Raw genomic sequence first — 20,433 nt, forward strand, 5'->3', positions numbered from 1 at the left:
CCAGACGGCCTGATGGCTCCCTTCCCCACGGTCTATCCGGTCATGCAAGGCCGGCCGCGAGGGAGTGACTGCCTTTTACAGCATCTAGGCAGGAAGTTGTCGTCAGGACACTCCTCCGGAACGACCTGTCACTCAATTGCTGCAGGACCAATCAGGACGCCTCGGAGGCGTGGTTACTGCTCTGAACAGGGTATTTAACAGAGCTTCTTTCATTAGCTCATTGCCCTGTCGTGGTTCTAGCTTGTTCTAGTCACTCAGTGCTTGTGTATTCTATTATCCCTTTTGGTTTTGACCCGGCTTGTTTACCTTACTCTGCTTATCTCTGTTACCCTTGATTCGGCTTGTCTCTCGCTTACCTGTCTTCTGTTACCCTCGACCTCGGCTTGTCTTTGACCATTCTATACTGTACTACTTACGTTAGTCCGGCCACTCTAAGGTCCGGTATACGTATCTGGCTACTGTTTGTACTCTGCGTGTTGGATCCCTGTCCCGATCCTGACATTACGACAAGGCCAATGAATCCTGCAAGTACAAACAGTCAGCTGGCTTCCCCTGATCCTAGGTTTGAAGCCATGGATCACAGAATGGATCAGATGGCGCTTGCGCTACAGGCTCTATTATCTCGTGCCAATAACCCACCAGAGGAGATACGCAATACCCCTGTTTCTCCTGTCGGTTCAGGTCTAGAGGTAGCCACAGTGGGTGCTTCTTCTCGCATTACCCCCCCAGTACGCTATGGTGGGGCTCCTGAGAAGTGTCGTGGTTTCTTAAACCAAATTAGTATCCACTTTGAATTGCAACCTCGCTCTTATCCTACAGATAGGGCAAAGGTAGGATTTATTATCACCCTACTTATTGAGAAAGCTCTGAGATGGGCCAACCCATTATGGGAGAACGATAACCCATTAGTTTATAACTATAACGCCTTTGTAACTGCTTTTAGAAGAACATTTGACCCTCCAGGTAGAAAGGTTAATGCAGCCAGATTACTGTTGCGTCTGAAACAGGAGAACCAAACACTGGTGGATTATGCACTAGAGTTCAGGTCTCTGGCGTCAGAGGTCAAGTGGAATGAGCAGGCGTATATGGATGTATTTTTGAATGGCTTATCTGAAGTAATCCTTGATGAGGTTGCTACCAGAGAACTCCCTGAGAATTTAGAGGATTTAATTTCGTTTATCTCTCGTATAGATGAACGTTTAAGAGAGAGACAGAACACTCGAGAGAGGAACCGGAGACCTTCTTTTAGGTTAGCCCCCGCTTTTCCAAGTCCTGACTCCACGGTATCTTTGCTTCCTGAACCTATGCAGATAGGGTATACCCGCCTCTCTGAGGAGGAAAGACAGTACAGGAGAAGAGAGGGTTTGTGTATGTATTGTGGAGCTAAGGGTCATTTACTCTCGAACTGTTCTAACCGCCCGGGAAACGCTCGCACCTAAGTCTCTCTAGAGGACAAGCCTTGGGTGTTTCTATTTTGTCCTCTACTCCTAATTATAAAGATCACAGGCTTCTGCTACCAGTTTCCTTAACTTGCAGGAGGGAAGTAGTAAGGGCTATGGCTTTGATAGATTCCGGTGCTGCTGAGAATTTTATCGACCAAGCCTTTGCTAGTAAAAACAATTTCCCATCCCAGCTAAGGGAGACACCCTTGGCCGTTGAGGCCATAGATGGTAGACCACTACTAGACCATGTTATCTTTCGTGAGACCATACCCATTGAGTTAAATGTTGGTATCCTACACGTGGAGAATTTATATCTTCTGCTCATTTCGTCTCCTTCCGTTCCCATAGTTCTGGGGTACCCATGGTTGAAAGAACATAACCCTATTATCGATTGGGAGTTAGGGGAGATACTCTCGTGGGGCCAGGGCTGCCAGGATCGGTGTTTGTGCAAGGTTTCTCCATTAGCTAATATTAACATACAGGAGAATCCTACTCAGTCCACAGAGAGACAAATACCGGACCTTTACCTAGACTTAAGGGTAGTGTTTGACAAGAAGAATGCCGATTCTTTGCCGCCACACAGGTCATTTGACTGTAAAATTAAGCTTCTACCCGGGACTATGCCTCCGAGGGGCCATGTACTTTTGCCTCAGCTCCCATTCTAGTTCATCCTGATACGACTCTGCCTTTCTTGCTCGAGGTCGATGCTTCTGAGACAGGAGTTGGGGCTGTTCTGTCTCAAAGGTTAGGGGTGGATAAACCGTTACACCCTTGTGGTTTCTTCTCTAAAAAAAATTCTGGGCCTGAGAGCAGATATGACATCGGGGAGAGGGAACTGTTAGCGGTCATTAAGGCTTTAAAGGAGTGGAGACATTTACTGGAAGGGACACTACACCCTGTTACTATTCTAACGGATCATAAGAACTTGTCTTATATTGGGGAGGCGAAGCGCTTGTCCGCCAGGCAGGCTCGCTGGGCCTTGTTCCTCACTCACTTTAATTATGTCCTTACGTATAGACCTGGTTCTAAGAACTCTAAAGCCGATGCATTGTCTCGTCAATATGAACCATCCACTATAACTGAACCACTTCTGTCCTCCATAGTTCCTAAGGGGAATATCATCGCGAACACGAATCTCAGGATTCACTCTCCATTGCTTTCTGAGATCATGAAGTTTCAGCATTTGCCACCCAAACAGACCCCTGGGGATCGACACTTCGTTCCTGCCGCTCTCCAACTGGAGGTGCTACGCTGTCTCCATAACAGCAAGGTGGCTGGGCATCCTGGCATCCGCAAGACTTATGCGCTGGTCTCTAAAGATTTTTGGTGGCCTAACTTACGCAAGGATATTAAAGAATTCATCGGGGCATGTGAAGTTTGTACCAAGACCAAGCTACCCCATTCGCTTCCATGCGGATTTCTGCACCCTTTAGAGGTTCCTGAAAAGCCTTGGTCCTGCCTGGCAATGGACTTCATTGTTGATTTGCCTATCTCTAAAAAGCAGACTGTCATCCTCACTGTGGTAGACAGATTTACTAAAATGGCTCACTTCATTCCCTTACCTAAACTCCCATCTTCGCCCGAATTAGCGGAGATATTCGCCAGGGAGATTTTCCGTTTGCATTGGATACCTTCCCAGATTGTCTCTGACAGAGGCTCCCAATTTGTTTCCCGTTTTTGGAGATCATTCTGCTCCCAACCAGGCATCAAATTGAATTTCTCCTCTGCCTATCATCCTCAGTCCAATGGAGCTGCTGAACGCACTAACCAAAAAGTGGAACAATATTTACGTTGTTTCGTTTCAGAACACCAGGACGATTGGGTCGGTTTGATTCCTTGGGCGGAGTTTGCACATAACAATCTCATTTGTGATTCTACGCATTCTAGCCCTTTTTTCTTGAATTATGGCTTTCATCCTTCCATCCTTCCTTCGGAGTCTTCTTCTCAAGGGATACCGTCGGTGGATGTTCATGTTGCCAATTTAAGAAAGTTGTGGGATCAAACTCGACAAATCCTTCTGCACAATTCTACGCTGGTTAAAAAACACGCTGACAAACGTAGAAGGGCAGCACCGGTGTTTGTTCCAGGCGATAGAGTATGGTTAAGTACTAGAAACATTCGGTTAAAAGTGCCGTCCATGAAGTTTGCTCCTCGATATATTGGACCTTACAGGGTACTGTCTCAAATCAACCCAGTTGCGTATAGTTTAGCGTTGCCTAATGCCTTACGCATTCCTAATTCATTTCATGTTTCCTTGCTAAAACCATTAATATGTAACAGGTTCTCCTCCACGATCGCCCCTCCCCGCTCAGTTCAGGTGGAGGGTCAGGAGGAGTATGAGGTCAATTCCATCGTTGATTCTCGAATCTCCCGGGGGAAACTGCAATATCTGGTCGATTGGAAGGGTTATGGTCCTGAGGAGAGAAGTTGGGTACCTCAGGAGGAGGTGCATGCTCCCCGTCTCCGCAGGGCGTTTCACTCTCGATTTCCTTCTCGCCCTGGTGTATTCCGCCCGGTGGGCGTATCTGAGAGGGGGGGTACTGTCAGGGTACCTGTGGTCTCTACCTCCGAAAGAGGTAGAGACTTAGCTGTTCCTCCATCCAGACGGCCTGATGGCTCCCTTCCCCACGGTCTATCCGGTCATGCAAGGCCGGCCGCGAGGGAGTGACTGCCTTTTACAGCATCTAGGCAGGAAGTTGTCGTCAGGACACTCCTCCGGAACGACCTGTCACTCAATTGCTGCAGGACCAATCAGGACGCCTCGGAGGCGTGGTTACTGCTCTGAACAGGGTATTTAACAGAGCTTCTTTCATTAGCTCATTGCCCTGTCGTGGTTCTAGCTTGTTCTAGTCACTCAGTGCGCTTGTGTATTCTATTATCCCTTTTGGTTTTGACCCGGCTTGTTTACCTTACTCTGCTTATCTCTGTTACCCTTGATTCGGCTTGTCTCTCGCTTACCTGTCTTCTGTTACCCTCGACCTCGGCTTGTCTTTGACCATTCTATACTGTACTACTTACGTTAGTCCGGCCACTCTAAGGTCCGGTATACGTATCTGGCTACTGTTTGTACTCTGCGTGTTGGATCCCTGTCCCGATCCTGACAGATATTACTTTTGGGAACTTTCTGATAAATTGTATGTTTGGTTTTGTAGGACCTGTCATAGGTTATGACAGGTTTTGGTTGGGATCAGGTGTGTCCAACATTATATATATAAAAAAAAAAGTGTAAATAAAAATTCTATGGGGATCAATAAGACCCCCATATTGCTCTAATGGAGACATTTTACAACATAAACATGAAAACTAGTGACCACTGCTATAGGGTTGCTAGTTTTTATCCCCCATTCCGAGGGTATTTAACTATTTGCCTGCTAGCGCTGTAAGCGGGCAAATAGTTCTTCAAATGACTTACTTGCAAATAGCAAGTGAATGATAATTTGCGATTCTGGTGCTGTACATGGCTACAGATGAGTTTGAAAAAAACACTGATTTGCTCATCCGAATCAATGTTACAGAATCGGTTGGACCGACCGAATTCTGACCACACTTTGCTTTAATAAAATATGAGAATTGCCAAGGTGGTCGAAATTCGGACCTGGCAGACCCCACAGAGTGATTGCTGATAACATCACTGCTTTGTGCAGGGAGTGATTCTACTTAAGTGCCACCAAAGCTGTGTGAATATGGCAGAGGGATCTAGTTTTCTGTGAAAGTAGGAACCCGATTTTTAGGTATTTTTACATATTTCAAAAAACGTCATATCTTTTCATTACATGCTGCAAACATTTTTATCATAAAAATGGATACAAAATATTTCTGGTGACAGTTGTGAATATCATTTAATAATGTGTGGCTATTCACACTTATGACTTTTATCCAACATTTGTTCCTCTATTGTTGTTTCCTCTTTTTACATACACTTTACTGTTAAGGACATAAGGTTGTTTTTTGTTGTTGTTTTTTTAAACAAATACACATAATGTCCTACCTTGATATTCTTCAACATGCTGCTCATAGTCTGCACAGAATGTCAGGAATTTCATTAGTATCCTCTTCTCTACCATGGAAAGCTGTTTGCTGGCAAACACATCCGCCCTTGAACAGGGAACCTGTGAAAAAAACACGTCATAGTTAATAGAGAACTGTAATTTAAAAGAATACTCCAGGCAGCACAATGTTAAAGAACCGTTTAGCCCCAAAGTTGAATAGACGGCACCCGCCAGCTCGGCCCCTATTCTACTGACAAACATTTATGTTTCAATAAGGGTACCTGTGGTAGGCTGAAGTTCTCAGCCTATCACCGGTGTCCAGTCCAAAGCTCATCAAATTCTCGGAGAATATAGGCTGAGCTGACGAGTGCCATCAACAGTTGTAAGCGGTTTAACTCCATATGGTACAATTGTGCGTAGGACCTCGAGGAACAATAACACGGTCACTGAAATTAAGTTGATACAGTGTCCAGTGTTGTTTTAATGCATCTCTACGAGGAGATGCTGACTGGCGCAGCACGGCATTAGCCTACTAATACCCTCCTATGGGAAATATTGGATTGGCTGAGATTGTCAAATGTGATGATGACAGTCACGGAGATGGAGTTATCCACATAACTATTTTACTTAAAGGACCACTATAGTGCCAGGAAAACAACCTGGTTTTCCTGGCACTATAGGGTCATTAGATCCCCCCACCCTCAGGGCCCCCTCCCGCTGGGCTGATGGGATTAAAACCCCTTCAGCCATTTACCTTTTTCCAGCGCCAGGCTCCCTCGGCGCTTGGGAACTCTCCTCCCTCTGGCGACGGCAGATCCGAATGCGCAAGCGCGGCAAGAGCCGCTCGCGCATTCAAACCGCCCATTTTTTCACAGTGATTTTCACAGTGAGAATTGCGGAAGCGCCTCTAGCCGCTGTCAGTGAGACAGCCACTAGAGGCTGGATTAACCCTCAGTGAAACATAGCACTTTCTCTGAAACTGATATGTTTTCAGCTGCAGGGTTAAAACTAGAGGGACCTGGCACCCAGACCACTTCATTGAGCTGAAGTGGTCTGGGTTCCTATAGTGGTCCTTTAATGTATCGGTGATTTTAAAGTATTACAGAAAATTGATGGTTCCTCTTTAAAGATTGTTTTGTTGTTGATCATACCCCACCAATAGAAAGAATCAACGAAGAGCAGATCAGGTAAACACCTGGTGGGACTGCTGAGCATTTTCACGTGTTGTAATGTGTTCTGTTAGCACTGCGTGGTTAGAATTAGCTCAGGGTGCCTGAACTAATTCCTGCGGCATTTAAAATTCCTGTGGCATTTGAAAGCAGAACATAATGTGAAGTTCAATTACTTAAAGCAATAAACAAAACAAGAAAATAGGAAATGAGAAACACAGATTTCTTTTTTTTTTTTTTTATGAATGAGAATATAATTTCTTATAATCACTTCTCTGAAAATTGCACTACTCAATAAACCAATGAAAATCACCTACAACTTGTGTTAAAGGACACTAAGCACCAGAAGCACTATAGTTTAATGTAATGGTTTGGGGCAAAGAGACTGTCCCTGCAGATCCTTTTTGCAAACACTGCCCTTTCGATGAAAAGACGGTGTTTGCATTTGCCCCTAAGGGCACTTGTACTGGCTGCCACTCAGATAGCCATTAGAGGTTTTTCCTATTAGCAGCTCCTCTCCTACATGTTCAGGGTCGTCATGAGCTGTGTGAAAATGCAGAACATAAATTTTGAAATATCTTAAAGGGACACTATAGTCACCAGAACAACTACAGCTTAATGTAGTGGTTTTGGTAAGTATAGTCAGTCCCTGCAGGCTATTTAATGTAAGCACTAACTTTTCAGATCAAAGGCAGTGTTTAGATTACTTCCTAGTAACACCTCTAGGTGCAGTCACTCAGACGGACACTAGAGGTGCTTCCTGGGTCAGTGCTGCACAGTTCTGCATAGAGGCGCTGAACATTCCCCACAGAGATGCATTGAACCAATGCATCTCTACGAGGAGATGCTGACTGGCGCAGCACGGCATTAGCCTACTAATACCTTTCTATGGGAAAGATTGGATTGGCTGAGATCGTCAAATTTGATAATCACAGTTACGCGAGGTGGAGTCAGTTGCAAAAAGTCCAGCGCGGCGCTGGAAAAAAAGGTGAGTTTAACACCTTTTTAAAGTAAGGAGAAGTATTTATCTATTCCAGACATCCAAGTGTTTCTTTAAGTATGAACTGACGTTAGTGGTTATCAGTTTGGCAGCCACTAGAGGAGTGGTTTTGGACGATTGTAAACATTGATGTTTCGCTCCAATATGTAAAACTCAATTTCTGCTACATATGCTTTGTGATATAAACTGTTGGTATGAATAAAGGCAGTTGGGAAACACCTCCTGCCTTTTACCCTACTTTTTTTCCCAGTAAAATAGGTTTCCATATTTATAAACAAATGCATTGGTAGAGTATATCTTAACAATAAAACTCTTACTTTATATAAGTCTGCATTTAGCAGAAGTTGAGGTAGTCAATAAATAGTATTCCCCACTAAGTTCCCCACTCTTACATGAAACACTAATTCATTTCACGTCATTAATGAAAACACTACTTGAACAATTCAAAGGGACACTGTAGGCACCCAGACGACTTCAGCGCATTGAAGTGGTCTGGGTGCAATGTCCCATGTCCCTTAACCCTGAGAAACTGCAATAATTACTATCCAGGGTTAATGCCACCTCGCCACTAGACCTTTGGTCCGTTATCTGAAGCTGGACACCCTCACGCTCTGTATGTGAACCTCCAACGTCAGATTTGTCCCTATAGGAAAGCATTGAATAATGCTTTCCTATGGGAAAATCCTAATGCGAGCTCGGCCATTGCGCGAGAAAGGGGGCACTGTGTGATTCTATAGTACCAGGAAAACGGCTTTGTTTTCATGGCACTATAGAATCCCTTTAAGTAATAGTTAATTTGTCATAAAGTCTATAGGTTAGTGTACTGATTGTTTACACACCCATATTCCTCATGCCTACTCATGTTCCTATTTTTTTCCCAATTTTTACCGTTTATGGCACTACCTTGTCTTTTTTTATTATTTTTATTTTTTAAGAAAGTGGGAAAATACCAAACCTGGTGTTAAGGGCACAAAAACAGATGTGCCATGGATGGTTACAGATTCTCTACTACAACTACTGATAAAGCAGGTATAATTATGTCACTTTGGGTGCTGAACTCTGGGGTCTGCATCTACCCACCAATATTTTCCCATAGTTACACTTCTAATGCTAACACACATTTTTACCCAGATGCAACTATTTTTCTTTGTCACAGGAACCCTTTGAATCCACTGTTCATTAGTCAAGGGACGAGAAATCCACTCTAACAAACCTGTTCAATTTTCCCATCGTAATAGGTCAAAATTCTGGTAATGTTTTTAAACTCGGTGTAACGGCTGACGTTGGACTTGATGAGAAGATTAATTAACATTCCTCGAGAATAGAGAAACTATCGAGAAGAAGAAAAAAAAAATGGAAAAAACCATTGGTTATTTATGTTCGACAAACTCAATTTTTAATGTCATACACTTCTTTAAAAACCCATCATGTCTTTGCTGGTCAACTTTTAAATCTGTCTTTCTTTTTGGGAAAATAATTTTTTTTTATGATACTGAATACAAATTTTCTGGGTAAGAATTGGTTTTCAAACATCTCTGTAAAATACATATTATGATTGGTGGCCTCTAAAAAGTTTAAAATGGCTTTCACCATATTGAAAAAAAACGTTCAGACGAAATGACAGCTAAACTTCAAATAATAACATATTATTACAAGAAATCAACTAATCTCTTCTAACAGCCATTCTATTGCCATAGTTAATTTTTCCCACTTATAATGGAAACCAGAACGAAGATTTTAATTTTAAGGAAAAAAAAAAAAAGATGATAGAAGATCATGCTCACCCCAAACATGCAGAACTTGTACAAAACATGTGAACACTGTCATACTTTATCCACTAATAATGACTTTACCACCAATGTATACACATATAAACTACATATCCCACAATACTCTGTCACATTTTAGAAATTCCACTGTTCCGCATCTTAATCGACAACGTTTTTTGTTAAATAATTATTGGTATTAAATAAAAGCTGACCTTTGACACTAAATCAATATTAAATCTTCGACCTTCTTTAACAATGTGTGAATAGGTAACAGGCGTAGATGCGATTTGATCGTTGGTTTGAGGAGAACTTGGTCCCGTGTCTGCAGTGTCGCTTGATTCCAGGACAGGACATGAGTCTGTGCTAGTGGTCCCATCTGATAGGTGATCACCTTCAGCTAACAAGTTTGCATCAGCATTTTCTGTTCCTCCCGGCCCATTCTTCTCTTCTTGTTCTTGAGGATTTTCACAATGGTTAATGTCTGCCGAGGGACTTTCTTGTGATGGGGCTTCGATCGTGGGATCTATTGTTGTAACATCAGTTGTTAATAGGGCAGGGTTCACATGAAGGGCTCCAGATTCTTCCACATCAGAGTCTTCACTGCTATAAGAAATAAAAAAAATAAAAAATATATATCTGACTTTCTACCTACAAATAATTTTTTGTAATAGAAGAAGTTTCTTGTTTGATAAAGAGCAGATGCAATCACCCACCAATCAATGCAACTCTGAAAAGATCAATTGTAAATCACAAAGATGACAATAGTTTTCGGGAGCAACAACATGCTTAAATATATTGCTTGATATATAGGAGTGAGAAGCCACTAAAATTTACTATGTATAAGACTTGCGTTACATAAACGTTTGATTTTAATTAAGTACATAGTCACATACTACAAATGATTCCAAGTGCTATACAATATTTGCTTCTTTTTATCTCTCCGCATAATTTCAGTCCTATGTGTATCTATGTATAACTTTTAAGATAAGGAAAACTGTTCAGGTTAAATAACCCCCTACATTGTTAATGCAATATAAGGACTATGCATTAAAAATTACAATACATAAATCACCATTAAAATAACACTCTGGGCACCAAAGCAACTTATCTAAACAAAGTTGTTATGGTGCCAGGAGGCCCCTGGAGGCACTTTTACCTCAAGGGGTTAAACTGTTCTGAAACGGTTTTACCCCTAAGTTGCCTCTAGCGTCGGTCTCAGCCCTCCCCCAGGAGGCATCCGTATTCAGGATTTTCACTTACAGCAAGCGCCGCCAGGCAGGGGCCCCGCTGATTGACTGAGAATAGTCAGCTGACGCTCTCAGCCAATCAGAGACTCCCCATTCACTAAACTGGCTTTGAAAAGGTATGTTTCTTTCCAAGCCAGTTTAGTGAATGGAAAGTCACTGATTGGCTGAGAGCATCAGCTTCCTGTAATTGAAAATAGTGAAGCCGGATGTCACTAGGGGAGGGCTGAGACCGACGCTGGAGGCAACTTAGGAGCTAAACCATTCGAATAAAATATGCAATTATACATTCTTATGCCTCATCTGTACAAAACCCTGAATATATGAAGTCACTATGGATAAGACTGCTACATGAAAAAAGTAAAAAAAAAAATAATAAAATACATTCCAGATTATTGCAAACGTGTTCATCAAAGACAATAGTGACAGAAAGAACTATTTTCCAATATCATCACAATATGCTTGGTTGGATCATTTTCCTTTCAAAGCTTACGAAGAAGACGCGAACAAATGAAAATTTAACATTCCTATCTTTACATTTCTTTTTAACGGTTCCATATTGAGACAGTTTGCAACTCTCTCTGTTCTGTGACATTACAGTTAAATGTGTCCATTCTAAATGATTTTTCTGCCTAATCTATCTGTCCTCTGAAACTCAATTATCATTTTGATATGCAGGAAGCAGAAGAGACTTATCACAATGATGAATCGCGAAGGGAGAGAATTCTTTTAAAGAAAAGGAAGACATTTCTTCTCAATTCACATCTATATTAGCAGATGAAGTGGAGAAGGATCATTAATATTAATTTCAACTACAAGGTATAATTATTAAACAGAGAAAAAAAAAGATTTTATGGGAAAATAAACCATGAAACCTAATTAAGTGAATGAAGTTCTTCAGTCTTACCCAGTTGCTTTGAAGGGAACGTAAATATTAGAATATCATTTCATTGCCGACACAAGGGAAGATTAGATCTACATCTAATAGATTTTTCACCCACTGTTGATAGCAGTTTACAAGTGCAGTGATGAGGTAATTAGTCTTAATTAGCACTTGGAGTGTCAGGAAGGCAGCTATCACATTGTGTTGTGATTTGTTGTATCCATTTCTGGCACTTAACAGGTTAAAACGTGCCTTTCGAGACGTGCCTTTGGAGACATGTGGCCTTTTTCCATTGGGCCACAATTGGGTCACTGTACCTCAGCAGGGTTAACCTTATAAGCTACCATTTTTATTGTTTTTATTCAGTTCCTGCATTTAGCCTCTACTCATTTTCAGCCTTTAATATTGTTCCAGCTAGCATGTGTGAGAATTAAAGGAACACTATAGTCACCTAAATTACTTTAGCTAAATAAAGCAGTTTTAGTGTATAGATCATTCCCCTGCAATTTCACTGCTCAAGTCATTTAGGAGTTAAATCCCTTTGTTTCTGTTTATGCAGCCCTAGCCACACCTCCCCTGGCTATGATTGACAGAGCCTGCATGAAACTGGTTTCACTTTCAAACAGATGTAATTTACCTTAAATAATTGTATCTCAATCTCTAAATTGAACTTTAATCACATACAGGAGGCTCTTGCAGGGTCTAGCAATCTATTAACATAGCAGGGGATAAGAAAATCTTAGTTAAACAGAACTTGCAATAAAGAAAGCCTAAATAGGGCTCTCTTTACAGGAAGTGTTTATGGAAGGCTGCGCAAGTCACATGCAGGGAGGTGTGACTAGGGTTCATAAACAAAGGGATTTAACTCCTAAAGGGCAGAGGATTGAGCAGTGAGGCTGCAGGGGCATGTTCCATACACCAAAACTGCTTCATTAAGCTAAAGTTGTTCAGGTGACTATAGTGTCCCTTTAAGCTTTTGCTTATTTCCTTATTGGCACTCTCTAATGCTATCCTTTGACATTGTATTTTGTTACATCCTGTGTTGTTCTCAATGCACTACAAAAATAAAGAATCATAATTTTCTTTATTTTTTAAAAAATAACACCCTGGGATAGTAAGGTAATCCACGGGCTTTGTTGGGGAGGCTCCAGAACATGTCAATGGCCGGCAAGATTACTGTTATTTATTACTGGCATTTATAAAGCGCCAACCGCGGCCCTGAATATGTAGGGCCTGTTCCTGGTACCCTTGATTCAACTTTATTTAAGAGAGCCTTAGTTAAGCAATACTGATAAACCATGGAGTAGTGATGTATTTAAAAATGTGTTCTGTGTAATTTAGAAGTGCTAGTGACGGGTGTAAGATTTGTAATTCTCCTAGCTGCATGATTCCACCCTAAACAAAGTGAGTGGCTCCTAAGGTTTGCGCGGGATATTTATGAATATCTACACAAACCATGAAATAGATAGAAAGATAGAGGCACTAGTCTGGGAAGAAAAAGACCCAGAGATGGATACAAAATACTCTCCGATCAGTAAGTTGAGTTGACTAGGAGAGAAAAAGTGGAGAAATCCAGGGCAAATTTGAGCGACCCTATGCAAAGCCAAAGGCATAACGCCTCACAATGAAGTTAAGTTTCCCTTGAACCATCAAAAAAGCAGAGATTCAATAAGATTCCAATATGGCAACGGTAATTGAGTCTTATCCTGAAAGGTGTGACTGTGGAGTCTTGAGGTGCAGACCCAAAATTCCTGCTGGACCATAGCAAACAGAAAGAGCAATGAAGGGTCTTATTAAATCTAGAGATTTTGTTTTTGTAATGCATCCTACTGTGGGCATATTCATTGGGTTGGATACAATGAGACTAAATGCAGATAAGGTTTTTTTAAATTTTTTTTATTATTTAGGTTAATGCTGTCGGGTTAATCATGATTTCTGTTTGATAACATGCTTGATGCACGATTTTCTGCTGAACACGCTCAGAAAGACGCTTGAGCTTGATCTTCTGCCTCATCGAGCAATCACTTTTCGTGTGTAATAACTGGTGATGTGCAACAGACAAATCGACCTTATAAATAAGGCTTTTGGTGATTTATTTTTCTGTTATTTATTCTTTAAAACTTTTTTGTTATTTAGCTTTAGTAAGGTCTTTCCTCTCAGAATAGGAAGAGAGACAAAAAATAAAGTGGATACTGTTGTAGTAAGAGAGAATAAGGCATTCTGATGTGAAATAATGAACTTCAAATGCTATTACAGGTGTCTGCAGTGAGAGGTAAAGAGGTACAAGGAAGGGGCCAATTCTACTAAGTTGGGCCATCAGAGCAGGTGGGCTGGGTGACTGTGTCAAGTGGTTTTCTACACTGCCAACAAACAAGGATGTGTCAATTAAAATATAAATTATACATGATTCACATAGTGTTGGTTAAATAAATCATGGTCAAAAATGGTGAATGGCAGACTCAGATTCACGTAGGTATATGCATTATTAACATGTCATGCCAGCAAAGCTACTAGCAAATCAAACATTATACCTCCCTGAAGATCAATGTACTCATTGAAGACTGTATCTCTATTCCAAGATGGGTTCCAGATATGCAAGAGGTTGCACCCCACAATGAAATGCATGGCATGACCCATCGCTAATCTACAAGGTTCTATAGTCCACATCCCTTACTTTGTTCACACATACAACAGGTTCAGAATGAGAAAAACGAAAGCACTTCTTATCTACAAAAATTAATGGAACAAAAAAACAGTTTCAAAGCAACTCTGACAAAGTGCTCAGAATGCAGCAACTGTCAAGAACAGGCTTGGAAAAGCATCTCTAAGCTTTGCCAGTCACAGAAAAAGAGACAATAATTAATGTGAGAGCCATCGAAACTGTATTAAAAAATACATGTAAATAAGTCAGGTTTGTGGACAACGTGGGCCAATGTTGAAGACTTTCCCTTTAAGGGTCTATTCTTGTCAACCCAAAACAGTCCTACTCATGGTTCTTCCATCAAAGTCTAGCTGTCCATCCTGCAGGCAGCCCTTTAAATGCCACAGATGTAGAGTTTGTTTTATAGAAACTTCCCCTTTAAGTAATTACAACACTCGTGAAAAGTCCACGGTCAAGTGGACATGTACCTTATTCGCTTTATTTACCGAACGACCCTCATAGGAGGGTATTTTTACAGGTAACACAAAAATGACAGATCACACAATGTCAGTGACTGATTGTTTAAATAAAAAATAGAAAATGTATTTGTTTGAAAAGTGCAGTGTGTACCAAAGGAGTTTCTCCGTCTGGTGCTTTATGTGGATGAGTGATGATATTTATGGCCACATTTGCTCAAGGACTAGCCAGCCATGGTGGATATTAGATTATAAACAAAACGGGTTACTTCCTCCTCCTTCCCCCCATTATTTCAATGCACCAATAAATACAGATACTTTGTAAATGGAATTTTATTTGAAGGTGTCACTTGTCAATGTGATAGCAGTCGGCAGTGTATTATACTGACACTCCAGCTGCTGTAGACCTATCACCCAGATAATCAGTCAACCTCTTGGGTTTCTCGGCAGTCAACGACCATACAAGCCAACAGGGTCAAATGAAGCATATTCATTGTTAAACAGAATTAAAGAAAGGGCTAAAGTGGATATGTCAGATTTTCAAATTATGACAAGTATTAAAAGGGTCACTCATTGTTTTTAATGCATTATATGTTGACAATGAAGTAAAAATATATGCAAAAATAAGATAAAAACGGCGCGTACTCTAGACGTGTTTTTGCTTGAATTCCCCATTATTTGTGGCTTCTGCAGTGCTCCAGAGCTGGCAATAGGTCTTCAGACACTATGCGCAAAACCCCACAGTGTGCACTAGCCTTTGACATAAAACAGCCATTCGCTTTCAGACACACACAAATTATTCTGTTTCTAAGCACTTTTTAATTCACAAGAAGGATCCCAAATTCTTAGAAAAGTACATCATAGATAAAAATAAGCTCTCCCAGGCGGGGTCGAAATCTCACTATAATGTTGGGCAAAAAAAAGAGATGAGTTGGGTTTTTAAAATTACATTTTAACATCTTGGCACCCCCCTGGTATAAATGTTGATTTTGATATTTTTTATTTTCTGTGATTAGTATATATGTTTTTATGTTTCCAGACTTTTACTTCTAGTCCATGGATTTGTATTTTATTCCATGAGCTGTTATTTGCAATTGAAATTTTATATTAAGTTTCCTGCATTTTTACACATTTTTTACATATGCAGGAATGTAAAAAATGTGTTCTTCCCCCGCCCCATTCTCAAACTACATTTCCCATCATGCTTTGGCCTCTCCCTTACTTCCGGCATTTTGGGGAAGTTTAGGCCTTTCCCCTTTAGTGTATTAGGTTTTTATAGACTTATTTTCCACCCTTCTAGGCTTCGAATAATACCTACATCCACATAGATCCCGTGACATAGGTTTTAATAACTTTTTCAGCTGTACAAGAATGGTCGCAAGGCCATCTTAATACACTTCTTAGTGTGCCAATTTGTTCTCTCCGAAGTCTTGTTTTTATGGTCACTTCCCATTTTTTAAATTTACATTCTTATACATTTTTTTTTATTTTTTTTTAAATCACTTGTCCCTACCGGTTTGTGTTTGAGTACTCTTCACATAATGTGTATAAGTTCACATGTGTATAAGTTAATTGCTTCATTGGTCACATGATCTATGATGTCACTTGAGAGTTACATTAGAATTTGCTATATATTCAGGATAGGTCCATCCTCTGTAACAGTTTAATAAAGTCTGCAACCTTTGGCGAAATGCATTGGTGTTTTACCCTATGTATGGTTTTAACCTTTATTTTTTCAATAAAATGTGTTTGTTTTTTTACCATACTTGAACCTTCCTGATTTTACCTTGAAGATTTTATCCAGAGGATTTTCACATTGAATTCCTTGGTGGGGAATATATCACTCATGCTATATGGACTGGGGAAATGAGAGCACTATATTCTTCTTCATTTTCATTCCATACCAGTAAATTCTTGCTACTAGACTACTGGGCATCTAAGCAAAACATACTTGCCCTAGATGTCCTTCGCCAAAAGACCAGAATAACAAGCATATCCACAGGCGATTACAACTTATAAAATCTGCATTTCTTTTATTTAATTCACAGATAACATCGAAATACTGCACTATATTCTGTCCATATTGTTCCAATTTGATCCTGAACAGAGGACTTCCTTAAGGTGCTGCTTCCCTGCACCCCTAAATACAGTATCCATGTTCAGCCAAAAAGCAAAGACTCTGGTTTGGGGAGTTGAAGCTGCCTCTTTACACTATACAAGCGCTTGGAATCTGATATTTTATACCATTTCACACACATTATTATTATTATTGTATTTTATATAGCGCCAACTTATTCCTCACACATATTTTAAATTGTGTGTGTGTCTGTTAATGTCAAAAATGTCCTTTTAAAGCAACACAAACATATACTTTGCAATGCATTCGTAAATTTGGAATTGTGTGTAGATCCATCACAAATGCACGTGTATGTCTCACTGTGGAATACCATGCATATTGTGTGTACGGTGTCAATGTGTGCACGCTGTACGTAGGATTGTGTCAGTGCTCCTGTATTTACTCAGATCTCTGTATGCTCATGTACTGCGTGTGTTGTGCTTCCTCTGTGAGTGCAACACCAGTAAGTGTTTATTTGATATTACTGTGTGCGAATGTTGGTGTTTGCATGTATTTCAGTGTCCCGTGCATGTGAGCGATGTAAAGGTCAAAATTAGCCGCATCACTAATGTAAAGTGTAAAAGGCTAAGGGAGCATTGCAGAAATGGTAGGTCACAACATTTTAAAAGACAAATCCTTAAATTTTTTGTAACGTACAATTCCCATGATGCCATATTAGGCTAATACGTCTGCTGAGCATCATGGGAATTATACATCACTTAAACTTTTCATTTGTTCCTATAACTTCCCTCCTTAGTTATTTTCCAGAAGTCCCATTTGTTGGCTATTCCTTGACTACCACCAAGCAGTGCATGCTGGAATCAGCGGTCAATTGGCTATTACAGAGTTGCTCAGCAATGAGGAACAAGGCCTGCTATTTTGTCCCAAATGTGACATGTGCACACTAAATCAATTGGTCAACAATATAAGTCTGAGTATTGAGCAAACAGCAATTTTGCCAAAGATTTGTGATCAGTTGGTTAATTGAAGAGTATCAAAATGATCCTGCTTAACTACCCTGAGGGGGGCTTAATTTCTACAAATTTATATTTTTATTTGTGTAGCATTTCTGAATTAGATCATATGTATGGGTGCAGTTAAAATGGTACAAACAAATGACAAAAGTGGAAACAAGCCTCACTCAGGAACCCACAGAATCTCATAAAAACCTCAGTTGCTAAGTTGGTTAAGTAGTCTTAAGGGACATTTACTGACATGGTTGAACTTAATGATATAGTCCTCTAGAGTGAAGTACTTAAAGATAAACCATTCACACAACTCTAATGGTGCTGTGACATAGAACATTCTCACATAAATATTAATATCTACACTGACTTGCCACAACATTAAAACCATTTGATCAATATCATGTAGGTCTCCTTCATGCTGCCAAAAAAGCTCTGATGCGTCAAGGCATGGACTCCACAAGACCTCAGAATATTTTCTGTGGTATCTAGCACCAAGACATTAGCAGCAGATTCTTTAAATCCGGCAAAATGTGAGGTGGGACCTCCATGGATCGGATATGTCATTCCGCACATCCCACAGATGCTCAATTGGATTGAGATCCAGAGAATCTGGAGGCCAAGGCAACACCTTGAACTCTTTGCCATGTTTCTCAAACCATTCCAGAACATTTGTGGCAGAGTGTACTATTCGGCTAAAAAAGGACACTGCCAACAGGTAACACAAACAGGATTCTGTTTTGGGACTGCTTCTATTTAACATATTTATAAATGATCTTGACATAGGCATTGAAAGCCATGTTTCAGTGTTTGCAGATGACACAAAACTTTGTAAAGTAATAAAATGTGAGCAGGATATTGCTTTGCTGCAGAGGGATTTGGATAGATTGGCAGATGAAATTTAACGTAGAGAAATACAAAGTTATGCACTTCGGGGTCAAGAATGCACAAGCAACTTACACCCTAAATGGTAGTGAATTGGGGATAACCACACACGAGAAGGATTTGGGAATGGTTATAGACAACAAATTAGGCATCAATATGCAATGTCAATCTGCAGTTGCTAAGGCCAGTAAGGTTTTGCATGTATAAATAGGGGCATAAATTCTAAGGATTAAAATATAATTTTGCCTCTTTATAAATCGCTGGTAAGACCACACCTTGAATATGCTGTGCAATTTTGGGCACCTGTTCTAAAGAAGGATATCACGGCACAAGAAAAAGTGCAGAGACAAGCTACAAAACTGATAAAAGGAATGGAGCATGTTAGTTACGAAGAAAGGTTAAAAAATTCCAATCTATTCAGTTTGGAAAATTTTTGCCTCAGAGGGGATATGATAACATTATACAAATATATTCAGGGCCAGTACAAACCATTATCTGGAAATCTATTCATAAACAGGGCTATACATAGGACACGAGGTCACACATTTAGGTTGGAAGAAAGGAGATTTCATCTAAGGCAAAGAAAAGGTTTTTTTACAGTAAGAGAAATAAGGATATGGAATTCTCTGCCTGAAGAGGTGGTTTTATCAGAATCCATACAGATGTTTAACCCCTTAAGGACTGAGCCAAATGTACACGTTGTGAACAAAACAAAACGTAAACAAAACCTGGCTTTTGCGCTATATGTCTGTCCAACCGTAATTCACCTCTTACATATTAAATGCACCCCCCATTATTTTATCTCATTTTATTCAGGGGAAACAGGGCTTTCATTTAATATCAAATATTTAGCTATGAAACATAATTTAATATGACAAAAATGGGAGAAAATAAGAAATTGTGTTATTTTTTTAGTTCTACATGACATTTTAACGGTCAATGTCATAATACGGTTTGCTTTTACTGCAATAAAATACACATATTTGTATTCAGCAAAGTCTCACGTGTAAACCAGTACCCCCTATGTACAGGTGTTATGGTGTTTTGGGAAGTTACAGGGTCAAATATAGCACGTTACATTTGAAATTGAAATTCGCCAGATTGGTTACGTTGCCTTTAGGACTGTATAGTAGCCCAGGAATTAAATTTACACCAATAATGGCATACCATTTGCAATAGTAGACAACCCAAGGTATTGCAAATGAGGTATGTCCAGTCTTTTTTAGTAGCCATTTGGTCACAAACACTGGCCAAAGTTAGCGTTAGTATTTGTTTGTGTGCAAAAAACGCCAATTTTGGCCAGTGTTTGTGACTAAGTGGCTACTAAAAAAGACTGGACATAACCCGTTTGCAATACCTTGGGTTGTCTACTATTGCAAATGGTATGCCATCATAGGGGTAATTTTCATTCTTGGGCTACCATAGGGTCACAAAGGCAACGTAACCAATCTGGCAAATTTTTATGTGAATAAAATGAAACACAAGCCTTATACCATAAAACCTGTACATGAGGGGTACTGTTTTACTCGGGAGACTTCGCTGAACAGAAATAAACAGTAAAAAGTATCGCAGCAATAATATCGTCCGTGTAAGTGCTGTTTGTGCGTGAAAAATGCAAAAAACTTTACTTTTACTGGCGATATCATCGTTGTGATACATTTTACTGTTTTGAAACACTAATATTTGTGTTCAGCGAAGTCTCCCGAATAGAACAGTACCCCCCATGTAAAGGTTTTATGGTGTCTTGGAAAGTTATAGGGTTAAGTATAGTGCTGGCAAATTACATTCCCTTTACTTTCGGCATGGGTTGTCAGGCAGGTCCCGCTAATTGTAATTAATTAAGATATCTAATTA

The 20,433-nt window shown here is 40.2% G+C and overlaps 1 protein-coding gene across 2 annotated transcripts in view; it reads right to left on the bottom strand.

The window, feature by feature from the left end:
* CHM (CHM Rab escort protein) overlaps positions 1-20,433 on the bottom strand; it is a 104,654-nt gene that overhangs the window by 57,257 nt on the left and 26,964 nt on the right. The window contains exons 5-7 of one of the 2 annotated variants that reach the window (XM_063431856.1): positions 9,582-9,969; positions 8,814-8,930; positions 5,431-5,551 (exon numbers count right to left, since the gene is read on the bottom strand). In XM_063431856.1, the coding sequence (XP_063287926.1) occupies positions 5,431-5,551; positions 8,814-8,930; positions 9,582-9,969 (626 nt within the window). Of the gene's footprint in view, positions 1-5,430; positions 5,552-8,813; positions 8,931-9,581; positions 9,973-20,433 lie in introns of both variants that reach the window. The other variant, XM_063431855.1, reaches the window with a different exon arrangement.

This window comes from Pelobates fuscus, chromosome 9 (assembly GCF_036172605.1).
Source record: "Pelobates fuscus isolate aPelFus1 chromosome 9, aPelFus1.pri, whole genome shotgun sequence".
NCBI classification, from domain to species: domain Eukaryota; kingdom Metazoa; phylum Chordata; class Amphibia; order Anura; family Pelobatidae; genus Pelobates; species Pelobates fuscus.